The sequence below is a fragment of the Sinocyclocheilus anshuiensis genome, unplaced genomic scaffold (genome assembly GCF_001515605.1).
Source record: "Sinocyclocheilus anshuiensis isolate Anshui unplaced genomic scaffold, SAMN03320099.WGS_v1.1 scaffold1843, whole genome shotgun sequence".
NCBI lineage: Eukaryota > Metazoa > Chordata > Actinopteri > Cypriniformes > Cyprinidae > Sinocyclocheilus > Sinocyclocheilus anshuiensis.
In genome coordinates, this window is record NW_015552675.1 from 382,677 (window position 1) to 396,337 (window position 13,661).

The 13,661-nt window shown below is 37.8% G+C and overlaps 1 protein-coding gene across 5 annotated transcripts in view; it reads right to left on the reverse strand.

Moving 5' to 3' along the window:
• Nucleotides 1-13,661, reverse strand: part of wdr62 (WD repeat domain 62) — a 32,857-nt gene that overhangs the window by 4,536 nt on the left and 14,660 nt on the right. For 2 of the 5 annotated variants that reach the window (XM_016459153.1, XM_016459151.1), the window contains exons 16-31: nucleotides 13,142-13,217; nucleotides 12,933-13,044; nucleotides 12,787-12,850; nucleotides 10,074-10,196; nucleotides 7,836-7,975; nucleotides 7,644-7,705; nucleotides 7,298-7,564; nucleotides 5,403-5,557; nucleotides 4,789-4,910; nucleotides 4,536-4,655; nucleotides 4,195-4,306; nucleotides 3,904-4,006; nucleotides 2,732-2,777; nucleotides 2,021-2,101; nucleotides 1,045-1,773; nucleotides 150-244 (exon numbers count right to left, since the gene is read on the reverse strand). In XM_016459153.1, the coding sequence (XP_016314639.1) occupies nucleotides 150-244; nucleotides 1,045-1,773; nucleotides 2,021-2,101; nucleotides 2,732-2,777; nucleotides 3,904-4,006; nucleotides 4,195-4,306; nucleotides 4,536-4,655; nucleotides 4,789-4,910; nucleotides 5,403-5,557; nucleotides 7,298-7,564; nucleotides 7,644-7,705; nucleotides 7,836-7,975; nucleotides 10,074-10,196; nucleotides 12,787-12,850; nucleotides 12,933-13,044; nucleotides 13,142-13,217 (2,407 nt within the window). Of the gene's footprint in view, nucleotides 1-149; nucleotides 245-1,044; nucleotides 1,774-2,020; nucleotides 2,102-2,591; nucleotides 2,625-2,731; nucleotides 2,778-3,903; nucleotides 4,007-4,194; nucleotides 4,307-4,535; nucleotides 4,656-4,788; nucleotides 4,911-5,402; nucleotides 5,558-7,297; nucleotides 7,565-7,643; nucleotides 7,706-7,835; nucleotides 7,976-10,073; nucleotides 10,197-12,786; nucleotides 12,851-12,932; nucleotides 13,045-13,141; nucleotides 13,218-13,661 lie in introns of all 5 variants that reach the window. The other 3 variants (XM_016459154.1, XM_016459152.1, XM_016459150.1) reach the window with 2 other exon arrangements.

A 13,661-nucleotide genomic window follows, 5' to 3' on the forward strand; every position in this document is an offset into this window, starting at 1 on the left:
AAAAAAAAAAAAAAAATAGTAGAAAGACTTTAATTTTAAGGATCAGAGAGAGGGTGAAAAAAAACATGGAAAAACTAAAAGATTATATTATATATAAAATTTAAAATTATATGTGTTATCCCTGACAGAGGTAGAGATTGATAAATCACCTTGTTATAAAAGCCAGTTGCTTTATGGATGGTCTGCCAGAGTTCATTCACCATCTCCTTACACATCTGGACACTCAGTGACTCCGTAGAAAATCCTAAAGACAAAAATAAATAAATATTACCTTCTGTGACTGACTTCTGATTAATATTGGGATTTTTTTGGCAATATAGTCAGTCATATTCTGATAAGCATGTTGTTTAAACAGATTAAGCCAATTGCAAAAACCTAATAAATCAATATTCTGGTTAGTAGAAATGTGAATCAGACAGTGAACACCCACAGGCATTGTAGTGGAGTTGATTTAATATTTAGCGAAATTTCAATTTGGGGTGAAGTACTCCTTTAATCTGAATTTTGAGCAGTATAAATCTATTCACATCTATATGGAAGTATTTATATGCCTGATTACTGCAGTAACTATGGAACAGCTCTTTCAGAATAAAGCCTTAACCAGAATATGGAATTTGGTTCATGAACAACGTCCTTGCAATTTAGGCCATGTCCACACGTACTGGTACGAGTTTTTCCTTCTTCCGTTTTTAAAAAAAATCTGTCCACATGAAAACGCAAACGCATGCTATGAAGCACTGTCAAGAGCATGCCAAACCAACAGGTGGCGATATAATCTCAACCGTAGAGCCATGTTGGCCAATCAGAAGCCTGAAAAAGTCTCCAGTAGGCGGAGATAACAGCGCAGGCTCTGACGTCACAAGCCAAAAACTCTGGTTTCGCTGTCTACAAGATAACACTGCAACCGGAGTTTTTGAAAAACTTCACCCAGTCAGTGAACTGGTGCTGCGTTTGCGTGTGGACGAATGGCCTAACCGCGTAGAAAAAGCTGCTGTTTTAAAAATAACCGCGTTCGTGTGGATAGGGCCTTAGGATACAAAGTACCTGTGTCCTCTCCAGCGCAGTTGTTTTCTGTAGGATATTCTGCATTAGTCTGATCGGTAGCCAGTGTATTCCCACATGACTCTGTAAACTGCAGGTCTTCAACCACAGAATGACTGGTTTCTGACACCGTGGAGTTCCTGGCAAACACTTCAGACCCAGTTGAGAACCTGCTTGAAGTCTTAGAAACCAAACTCTGCTCAATATTAGCGATCTGCTTCCGACACTCCTTGCCCAGTGACCGCATCTCTGTGGGCGTCACCAGAGCCTGTCGACGCGGAGACTCGGCACGTTCAACTTTCCCTAGACAGCTCTTGAGTGACAACGGTGACAAACTGGCACGACTGGGGCCAACGAGGTCCAATCGAAGAGCTGCCCGGGCAATGTGGTTACCCAAGGCAGGAGTAGAGAGAGCTGGTGTCAGATGAGACGATCCAGAGGAGAGAACTGAAGAGGAAGGAGGAACAATGTTCTCTTTGCTTTGCTCCACACTTAGGTCCAGAGACGAAGACGGGGCGTTTAACTGCACTTCCTCTGATGTACACGCGTTCAAACTCTCCACAGAGTTGCTCTGGGTTATCTTTGCTCGGGAGCTTGCGGTGGGACCCATGTAGCTTTGGCGGGAGCGCGTTACAGATGTGTCACGCACACTGCTGGTAGATTTGGTGGTGAGATTGCCTGTAGTGTTGACAGAATTGTGAGCTTTGGACTGAATGCTCTTGTTTGTGATTTCTGAAAAGACATATTAGAAGTTTATTAAAGGAAGAAAAACCCAAATGTCATTTTTAAAGCCGGTAGTTTAACCCCAACTGCACAAAGACAACCAAGAACCAAAAACCAAGATGTGCACGAACTAAAAGAGAGAGCAAAATGAGAACGAAATCACCACACCAATGTGAAACCATTCTGATTTGGTAATTTGGTAAGCCCAGACATTAAATAAAAAATAAAAAAAAACACCCAACACACTCTCACAGACCTCCCAGAGCATTTTTCCAGCGTAAAAAAGATAAGCTTTGGCCAGATTTCCGAGCAGCCACTGAGGAACGTTTCTTGGTAACTGGAGGACAAGATTTCAGCATACACATTAAATTATAATTCAGCAAGCATTATATTTCAAATGACTAAAACAGAGCCAGAACTTCTGATATCTTCTAATTCGACAAAGTAACCAATTCTGAGAGGAAAAATCTGTTGTATTTTACTTGGAGCACAGCACCTCATTGGGCCAATATGTTGAGATCACATGACCAGTCAGATACTACTGTTAAGGCCCCGATATACTTGAAGTGAAATTGAAGATCAAACTGGTATGACTCCATTTAGAACAAAACAATGCTAATAAAAACATAACACACTGCTTTACAGTAGAAGCTAAAATTTGATCATATCTTTTCATATTTCATACTGTAAAGCTGCTTTCTTTAAAGCAATCTTTTGAATAAAGTGCTATATAAATAAGCGTGGCATGACTGGAGTGTCGAATTGCAGAGCTGGTGCAAACATATCCACATCGCTAAAAAGAGTGAAAGAGTGCAGCACATATTCACATGTAAACACAGCTTGCTGAGGTGTGGGTGCCGCTGGAATGTTTGAAAAACATTAGTATTTCGGGGCATTTATCCTTTATGTTATGAGACTTTTACTCCCGAAAGTAAAATGCATTCTATTAACAGGTAACAGGACATACCACTTTTCTCGTTCTCCTCAATGCTTCCACTGTTGTTTGAAAGAACCTTGGAAAAAGGAGAAAAATTAACAAGACAAAAGTCCCACAGACAATTTTAAGCTTTTGCTTCTACAAACATAACCAATAGTATCTTATCCTAACATGTTCCTACCAAATATTTCTAGCTACCGTATATAGAGTTTCACTTGGAAGAAAATTACAGATTTCGAGGTTTTGTGGTTTTTAGTCGAGGCTTTTGAGGTCATTTAAACTAAAAGAGTAATCCTAAACAAGAACAATTTATTTTTAACTATTAGCAGATATACACTAAAGACTTAGGGATAGTTTACCAACAAGTGAAAATTCTGTCATTTACTCACTTTATAGGATAAAGATTTTATTTAGGCTTTTTATTTACAGTTAAACATTGATCAATGCACATAAATAAAGCACATCAAATATGGCTACTGCAGCTCAAATGATACTTGCTTTGCGCATAAGAATAAACTCCAATGGTTCTTGTGGAAGTTCAAACATGCTTGAGTGAGATGCAAGAACAAACCTTGTTGGTTCTCTAGCATCACACAAGCACATGTGAGCTTCCATTTACCATTTTTGATGTGCTTTATATACTGTATGTGCATTTATCAATGATTACATGCCAATACAAGCCTAAACTAAATCTGTTCATCATATAAAGCTTTCATATGTCTTGTCAGAAAACTCGGATTAAACTGCTTATTGTGTTGTGATTTTAGTGGAACAGACATTTAAATCGAGGAACAGAAATCATTCAGGTTTCATTATGTATCTTCACTTGTGTTCAGAGGATAAACTAAACTTTTGTGGGTTTGGAAAGACTTGAGGGTGAGTAAATGATGACAATTTTCCTTTTTGGGTGAATTAACCCTTTAAAGAATCATAAAAACCTAAAACCACATTATAGAGATGTTAACATATGTAGAGGTTGCACATTACAGAACAACAATGGCATCACTAACAATATGGGAGAAGTAGTTAAATTTATGATTGTCGCACCATTTTCTATTGAGATTAAAAAAAAATAAAAGCTGAAGAAATGCCATAGAATGACGTGACATTGGTATTCAGTCTGATTTGTGATTGGTATGAACAACCACTGGGATCATCTTGTATGACATTCAGACTACATTATTCATGATTAAAAATCATACCATTGTTCCATCAAGGGTTAGACAGCTATCACTGGATTCATCCGGTATACTGGGCAGGTAGGCTGCAGGCCGGCAAATAGCACTGCCACTAGTCCCAATAGTGCTGAAACGGCAGACAGAAATGAAATGTACAATGTCATCTTCACTATGACACACTACAATATGTAATTACACACACTTCTTCCCGTTTTATTTCGATCTCAAAAGGGAAGAGAAGAGCTATAATTGTAAACTTATATTTCTCTATTACACATATTGAACATTGGAGTCAAGACGTGAATGTTGACTCACCGAAAGCGGCTCTGAAAGCGCGAGAGGAAGCGCGTGGAGATGCTGAGACGAGGATTGAGGAAGTTACTCTCTGTTGTGGGCTGCAGATTGCTCAAGTCTGTGTTGAACTTTTCTACAAGAGTTTCCACAGCAGACAAGATTAGCAATAAGAAATTCACCATCATCTTAAAGGAATAATTCAACCAAAATTAAAATATCAAATGTGTTTGATATCCTCGGACTGGACAAAAGTCTTATCGTGTACTCCATATATTTTGCCTAGCAAACAACATTTTTGAAGCCAATAAAATGTTGATTTCCATTAACTCAGTTAGACAGCTGAAGTTGCAAACATCTTGTACCATTAGCCGCCACACCCAGAGAGTCAAAATGTTGGTGAAGCAAAGTTCCAGATTCTTCTTCATCCTCTTCAACTCCTGAGCTTCCTGTGGAGCTCACCTGACTGAGGGAGTCTGTGTCCTCTACAAAGCAACAAAACAGAAAGTCATATAAACAGGAGGACCTTCAAATTTTAAAGGTCACTACTACCGTTTTACTACCTTAGGTAATTTCATACTCTACAGCACTCCAAACAAAGCGTGTAATGTGACTCACGGTCATGGGGCTGGTCGCTATGGGAGGCTGGACTCTCAGCCGAACAAGCACTATCTGGACTTAGCTCCTCTTCCTCAGGGTCATCACCAGCACCCTCACACAGAGCTTTAACATCAAACTCTCTGTATGAAGAAAAAAATATTACTCAATAAATGAAAATGCTACTAGGGACATTCATATAGCAATATTTAGTTTACTTGTGTACAAAGTCCAGTTTCACCGTATAAAAATGGAAGATACAGGGTTGTATAAACATTGTGTCACACTGTTTATTATTTGCTTGGTCCCATTCACAGTTTGATTCTGGCACATCAACCTTTCATAAATTGTGCAAAAAAAAAAACAAAAAAAAACTCCAATCAAATTAACGCGTTGGGGATCACTGGGATACCTCAGGGCTCGATGCTTGACCCCTCCTTCTCTTTTGAGTACATACTACAATGCTACTCTAAGTCATCATACTCAAAGGCATTTTTAAATATTAAACCAAAAGCAAATTACATTGCAGCATTTCTCATGTTGCTGGAAAAGTATCTGCTAAATTAATAAATGTAAATACACCTACTTCCTAAGCAAAAAATGAACTAAACCAGATATCATTACAAGCAATTTACCCTTCTCCAGTGGACAGAGCAGTGCTGTTTGCTGGGTACAAAATGTAGCCGGTCTTGTCTGGTGAGCTGAGCTCTGGATGGAAGTTCTCCTCTTCATGTGGCAATTGCAGAAAATCTGGCCCTTGGAGCGAAGAGCTAAACCCGTCTCGGGAATCCTATAACAAATAAACAAACACCTTCATATTTCAATTAAGGGACCAGAAGATTACATGGATAAAATGTTTAGATAGTCTTGTTAAGAAAAGCATCACTGTTATTATTGGCTCATACTTCGAGTTATAGATTTTGTGTTTTTGTTAGTCCCACTAACTGTTTTCTAAAATCTTGCCCTCTTGACCATTGTGTGTCAAATATAAGAATGGAAATGGAGTGACAGACTAAATTACTCAGACATTTTTCTCCAATATCCAGTCACGTGAAGCTGGGAATATAAGACCAAACCTACAAACAGGGTTCCAACACCTTTTTAACCAACAAATTTCCATGTTTTTTTTTTTTTTTTCAGCACTTCATTTCATGACAAATATTTTTTAAAAACATTTTTTTTTTTTACAAAATAATTTGGAGCTGGGTATAAGTAAAAAAAGAAAAATTACATGCATCAAAAATTCTAAATAAATTCCCTGACAGTTTCAGGACTGGATATCAATTTTTAAAATTCCCTTAAGGCCCATTCAAAGCGTCAGCGACACACGACAAAGCAGCATAATCCCAATCATTTTCAATAAAAAGCTGGTGACTTCCAGCAATACGAGCAACACCAGCTGTTGGCGACAGGATGCAGGCATGTCCAGCGACTTGGCAAAGTTGAGAAATGTCTAACTTTATGCAAATGAAGAGCAAATTTCAGGAGTGAAAAACAATAGGGGTGATGTCATGGGAGCTCAAGCATCACCTGTCTCAAGTGCAGGCAAGAAAGGACTTTATGGAGAATTTATGGAGCGATTTCACTGTTCTATATGATTTGTAAAAACAGTGTGATTCAGAGTGAGTGTGATTCAGACATTTCTCCTTGTATCATGTAATCAACAAGAAGAAATGTTTAACAGACACCATTCATATTACCTCATAAATTGTATAAAAGTATCTCCAATCAAATTAACTCACATCAAATATGGATGAATGGTGACAGGCACATCAAGCAACTATTGGGATACCTCAGGGCTCAATGCCTGGCCCACTTCTCTTTTCAGTATACAACACAATGTCACTCTGACTCAGAGGAATTTTCCAGTATTGAACCATAAATCAATGACAATTTCTGGAGCGATAGCTATGTTCTATATGATTTATCTGTAAACAAACACGAATATAATAAAATGACGCTTGAAATATAAACTGTCTTAATTTTTTTTTTTTTTCATACATTAGAGCGTTAAATCAGTTTCACGCTGACACAGGTCAAACTAAAACGGTTTCCTCTGCATAATGTTCATTATTAGGGATAATCATTTGTCAAATACAAATGTTTTGAAATTTTTTAACAATATGAGTGAGTTTAACCAAATGAATCTTTCAATGCACAATTAATGATTTAATACACTAGCACTGCTATGGTTTATATAACAAGATTCTTCGAGGGCATCATTTTACTTCTTTAGCAAAAACTATTACTAGTCAAATTAGAACAGTATTTTGATTTTTTACTAACAATATTGTGCAGTCTACCAATAAAAGCACTAGGAACACCCACAAGCAGCTTCACAGTAGAGACTAGTGATCACTGGCGTGGTGTACAGGGGGCATAACGGGGCAAATTTGTTGAAAATTTACAATTTAAATATAGCCTATAGATGAATTAGCTTCTTTATCAGAACCGATTTAATTATTCCCACACCATGCAGCTAGGCGCACAGTTGAAAAACAGCTAGTGGGGTATCAGCCTGACAACTTACACTGCAAATCTTTTCCTCCTCCTCTAGATCATCGTCAACATCTTCATCCAGCAGACTGTCGAAACTCTGAGGGTGAAAGCGAGAGTCTTCCTCAAACTCTTCCTCTCCCACGGCTCTGCTGGGAGTGTGTGAGAGGGGAAGCTGCATGCTCTTCATCTCCAGTACTGTGCGGATGGCTAGTGGATCTGACTGCACTGCCCAGCGTCCCTGTGGCTGGTACTGAGATGTATTAGCTACGCCACCACCATCATTTTCACCTCTTCCACCCTGTGACAACCAAGAGATCCACTGGTCATGAAAGAACACAATATGCAACAACATTTTATGATAACAGAAACATACATACCAGTCTACGAACCCACATAGGCATTTTGCCATTGGTTTGGAGCACCAAAGAATCCACAGATGCTGAAGTGGAACAGTCAAGCCCATTAAATTCCATTCTAAACTGCATTCTATACATTTTGCTTATGCACTTGATGTGACCGAGAGGCTCAAGACTTCCCAGTATCACCTCAGAAGTGACAAATTGACGTACCATCAGTGGAATCAAGCCTGTCTGGAGTTCTGCAGTCCTCCACACTATCTTCTGGAGTCTCCTCTGGCATCAAGCTGCCCTCCTCTTCCTCCTCCATGTGAGGCAACACATTACAGGGTACAGTGATGTAGGTCTCTCTCCTGAGCAATAGGAATTTAAACAGAAAAATAATGAAATGGGAATCATTTGAATTTTTTGGCACAATTTAATCATACAACCACAAATCAAGTTAAAATTTTGTAAAACAAAATTTGTTTTATGGTATCTGCAAAATCCATTATCGGAACCTCTAAGGGCTGTGTAAAGCCTGTAGAATGCACAACAGCAACAAATTTTGATTTGTAACTTGCAGTGCTCACTTTCATTTTAAAGCTGCAGTCCGTACGTTTTGCCTCTTTGTCGCCATCTCTGTTTGAAAACCTGCAATTGCAGTTATTTGCGCAATTATCTTCCTTGCGTGGGTTGTGCACCGGCACGGCCCCAGTGCGGATCAATGTAATGTTTTGAGGAGTATGTGTGGCTGTCAGTCACCGCACCGGTGTGGATACTGTATTTCGGAATCACAGATTCTAGCCTACATCTTGGAATATATGACCCAAATAAAAAATTTCACCGGATATTGTCATCTGAACAAGTAACAAGTCTGCCACGTTTGTTCTGACCAACTGAGGAAAAAAGCATTACAATAAATTACGCTACCAATGGTGATTAAATCTAACGATCGGTTAGCTCACATCACATCAAACCAAGCAAATTATTATTGTTATACTTTGTGTCGATTTCAATTTCTGTACAGTCTAATCTCTAATTGTCATACCATTCAAATTTCATATTCTTTTAACCCAAAATCAAATTATTCTTCCTTCGAACTGGTTCGCTTTAAAATACAAATCTTTTGTAATCCCAGGCTCTGTAATCAGATGCACATTTAAAACTGGAATATAATTGAACTTCAGTCACATGTGTTTCATAAACACATAATCCTTTCTGGATTACAATCCACCATCAAAATGATACGTTTATTTATTCCAGCTGCTGTGAGAAAAGGCTATAAACGATCCGGCACCTGCAGGATCCTGACATGCGATAGCCTAGTAGAAGGGACAACTTCTTTATGTTTACAGACGTGACGTAATGACGTGGCAGCATGCTCGAATTTCCCGCAAATTCCTACCAGTACCACTCAAATTAGAAAATATTATTATAAGATAACCGTTGTGAATCGGGCTAAAGTAAAGTGCTAGTTTTGAACACTGGCTGGTTATGTCCTTGCTCAAATATTGATTTCGGATAATTTTTAACCAAAAAAAAAAAAAAAAAGTTACGGACTGCATAGACTGCAGCTTTAATTAAAATCAAGATTAAAAATCATTTAGTCATCACATAATTATCCATGCTGCAGGAATGACAGTTTTGCAGGTCAAAACTCAAAAACAAATGAATAGTTCAGCACGTTCCATTGAATTAGTCTATTGGTTTTTTTAAATGGGTTTTTGGTTAAATGCCTGAAATAATGTCTAAAGCTCAAGATATTTTCATGTTTTATTCTATGACAAAATACATATGTTATACCCCCTTGTTTTTTTTTTACAGGTTTTGCTTTTCTTAAAGGTGGTTGCTAACAAGTGGCTAAATTGGACTACAGACAAACAGGTAAACTCATCTAATTACTAGCCCACATTTACGGTCTCATTTTGCTTATAATCGTGATCTTGCAAACTAGTCCAACACAAACTTTTGGGGATTTTTTTTTTTTTTAAGACTGAAAGTGTTGTCAGAAGGCTAAAGTGTAACTGTGTAACAATACAAAGCATGGTGAAATTTAGTAATGTCAGTAGCATATGTAAATTTACAATGTTTTCTCTCTCCGTTACCTGGACTGAGAAATTCATGTTTATTTATCAGAAAAAGTCCGCCACTTGACACAAAACAAACTTTACTTCTGCATTTTTGTATCCCTAACCACGGAAAGTCAGATCAACATGCCGTGGTTTTGATTACTACACACTAAAGCATGCATGATGCTTGTGCTGTTTTCAATGCATTTCTCTCACTATGAGGACATGAACACATGAACTTCATCTCCAGACTTGCCTTGAGAATTCATTTTCATTTTCAAAGAATTTCATAGGGAAAAAGGACCAAATCAAATCATACACGCATCAACTCAATCTGGGTCTGTGCCAACACTTCTAGTGTGAATGAGAAATAAGAAGATCAGATTTGTAGTGACTCTACCTGATGGCTTGCTGTTTGCTGGGGGCCTGCTGAACTGTCAGACCTGCTTGCTGCTTCCTCTCTGCCAGCCTCTTCCTCATGGAGTTGGTCATCTGAGAGTCCAATCGCCACACAAACACACAGCTGGACACACACACAAACACACACCCCAGCATTAGAAATGCTGTGTATGAGTGATGGTCTACATTGGTGTGTCCTTAAAGGGACAGTCCACCCAAAAACGCTGTATATTGTGTCAATTTACTCACTCTCATATCGTTCCAAACCTGTATGCATTTCTTCTGTGGAAAATAAAAGAAGAAAGTTGGTAACCAAACAGTTTTGGTTCCCACTGACTTTCATTATATCTTTTTTTATGTTCCACAGAACAAAAAAAAAAAAAAAAAAAAAAAAAGAAGTCATACAAGTTTATGTAAGTAAATGACAGGATTAGCATTTTTGATTGAACTACCCCTACACACATTGAGGTAAGGTCAAACGATATTGGCTAATGCATTGTGTTTCAAGGAAAAAAAAAAAAAGATTCTCAATACTAGTAAAATCTACATTAAATGTAATGTTTAAACTTAACGCCAGATACATTTTATCGAATGTCGAATAAACCAATAATAAACAAAAAATGAAGAATAATGCAGGACTTTTTATTATAAACATATAAAGGGACTCAGGCATAGACTGTAAAAAAAGATGGACGACGTGTCTCCACTTCCTTCCACAATAGAAAAGTGAAGCCAAAGCATCTCAGTATGGCCACTGCCATTTTGAGTAAATGACGTCATTTGGAGCCAGATTTTGCGCAGTAGAGATTCGTTTGGAGCCAGAGTCTGCGCAGTAGAGATTTGTTTGGAGCCAGAGTCTGGTCTGCACAGTAGAGATTCTTTTGGAGCCAGAGTCTGCACAGTAGAGATTCTTTTGGAGCCAGAGTCTGCACAGTAGAGATTCTTTTGGAGCCAGAGTCTGCACAGTAGAGATTCTTTTGGAGCCAGAGTCTGCACAGTAGAGATTCGTTTGGAGCCAGAGTCTGTGCAGTAGAGATTCGTCTGGAGCCAGAGTCTGCGCAGTAGTGTCGTGGGGTGGAGCCGCGGAATCAAAGTCCCACCCAAACTCCCGCAGACCCAATCACAAAATCACAATCATGACACCACACCCCGTTTTTATTGCATCAAATAACTACCTAAAAGAAAACTTCTTAGAAAAACAAACATGTAAACATAAATCAGCATGATAAGAACTACCTCAAATGACGGAATCCATCTTTGGGAAATATTTATTTGAAGTGTTATTTGATTTAGTTTGTCTCACGTCCCATTATATTACATGGAGAGGGTGGGGTTTATGACCTATACAGTCACCTGGGGGCGATCGAAACGTTCCGCCTTCACTTTCAGGACTCGTGCGGCACGCTTGGACTCATGGTGCATTCAAGTCATGTCGGATAGATTGTATTTACGAGTTGAACGCACATGAACGCCACCACAAAGTCGTTATTACGAGTGGGAAACTCGAAATTTTCTTTAAGCCCCGAGTTTCCGAGTTGGGGGCGTGTCAATGAGAAACATGGCGGAATCGATGGATGCAACGTCTGTAGTTGACGGTAAATTTTTGTTTAAATTGATAGTTTTGATGAAGTTTTTATGCGATACAGATTAAAATGGCTTCATAAATTACTTTTTAAAAATATTAAAAACGCAAAACACACCTGATGCGAATTCTTTGCTCTTCATTTTCTATAAGCAGAGTTAACAGACCCTGTTGTATTTTCTTGTAATGTATTAAAATTAGGTACACCGCCATCTTGTGCCGACTAAACTGACTTGAACACACCTGACGTCGTAATTACGACTTGTCAACTTGTAAGTACGAACGTCCCAGGAGGACTTGAACGCAGCATCAGGCTACACAGGGACTCTTATTTTGAAATGTAGACGCTTTACTAACTAATCCCAGCTGCTCAAAACATGGGAGTTAAAAATAAGAGATAAAAATGCACTTTCAACCATCGACAACATATTATAAATACAAAAATCATAAACGGTCCCAATTCATAAACAACTGCTTGGCATAAATGCACAATATTCATTGAGTGCAAACTGCTCTGAAACCATGAGCCTTTATAATATGCAAAATTATTGATTTTAAACGTTCGGCGCTCACATTAATTTAACCACATTCTATTGAAGTTTAATAAATCACATTAAGTTGTCACAATTCTTGTTTTAACATGCCCAATTTAAAGACCTCTTAAAATTAAATTTAAGATTTTTGTTATAACATTTAAGATATTTAAGCCTTTTTATGGCTTTCAAACTTAAGATATTTTAAGACTTCAAAAACCAACAGAAAGCCTGCAAACTACATCCATATATGGTTTAAAATCTAAATACATGTTAAATATTTAAAAGGTGTACACACCTTGTTCAATTTGGTGTTTGTTTTTGCTTTTCCAGTATTTCTTTAATACTGTAACTACATCCACTAAATAAATCAATAACTAAAAGTAAAGATACATAGGCAACATATTATATACATACATATATAATATGTTGCCTATGTATTTTTACTTTTATACATACATATATAGTATGTTGCCTATGTATTTTTACTTTTATACATACATATATAATATGTTGCCTATGTATTTTTACTTTTATACATACATATACAGTATAATATGTTGCCTATGTATTTTTAATTATATATTATATATATTTACCTGTCGCCAGAGACGGTAATCAGATGCCTGCAGTCCTGGCTGAACTTCATACCTGTAACAATTTCTGTGTGGGGATAAAATGTTTGGTCAACAATAAGAAGATGCGGGGAAAGAATGAAATCAGTGATTAAGAAAAACAATCTTACCCGAATGTCCAAATAAGGTGGCGACACATTCGCCTGACTCATAGTCAAAGATACAGATATTTTTGTCTGAACAACTGGTGGCCAGAAACATCCCAGAGGGATCCAACTGAACCTGAGAGCAAAAACAACAAAGTTATTGCCAAAAAAAGAAAGTTATTGACTGCAAATGTGAACTACCATAAAGAGTATTATTCACATCACACACACACCTTAAGCAGTGTCCCATCATCATTCAGGGAGCCCTTGAAACACTTTTTCATCTTGCCACTCTGCACATTGTACACTCTGAAAACGCAAAAGAGTCTTGAAATGGCATTCATGCAAATAACTCCGTGTATATCTGATAATGTTCGTATGCCTCTTAAAGGATTAGTTCACCCAAAAATGAAAATTAGCCCATAAATTACTCACCCTCAAGTCATCCTAGGTGTATATGACTTTCTTCTTTCAGACAAATCCAGTTGGAGTTATATTAAAAATTGTCTTTGAACTTTCAAGCTGTTTAATGCCACTCAGCGGGTGTTGCATGCATCAGTCCAAAATAAGTTAAATAAAAAGCGCCCATCCATAAAAACATTTTTTTTTTAAAGTGTCTCACACGGCTCCGGGGGGTGAACAAAGGCCTCCTGTAGTGAATCGATGCATTTTTGTAAAAAAAATAACCATATTCAAAATGTAATAATCACTTTAATCTAGCTTGCGCCAACAGTTGTACACGGAAGCAGTTCC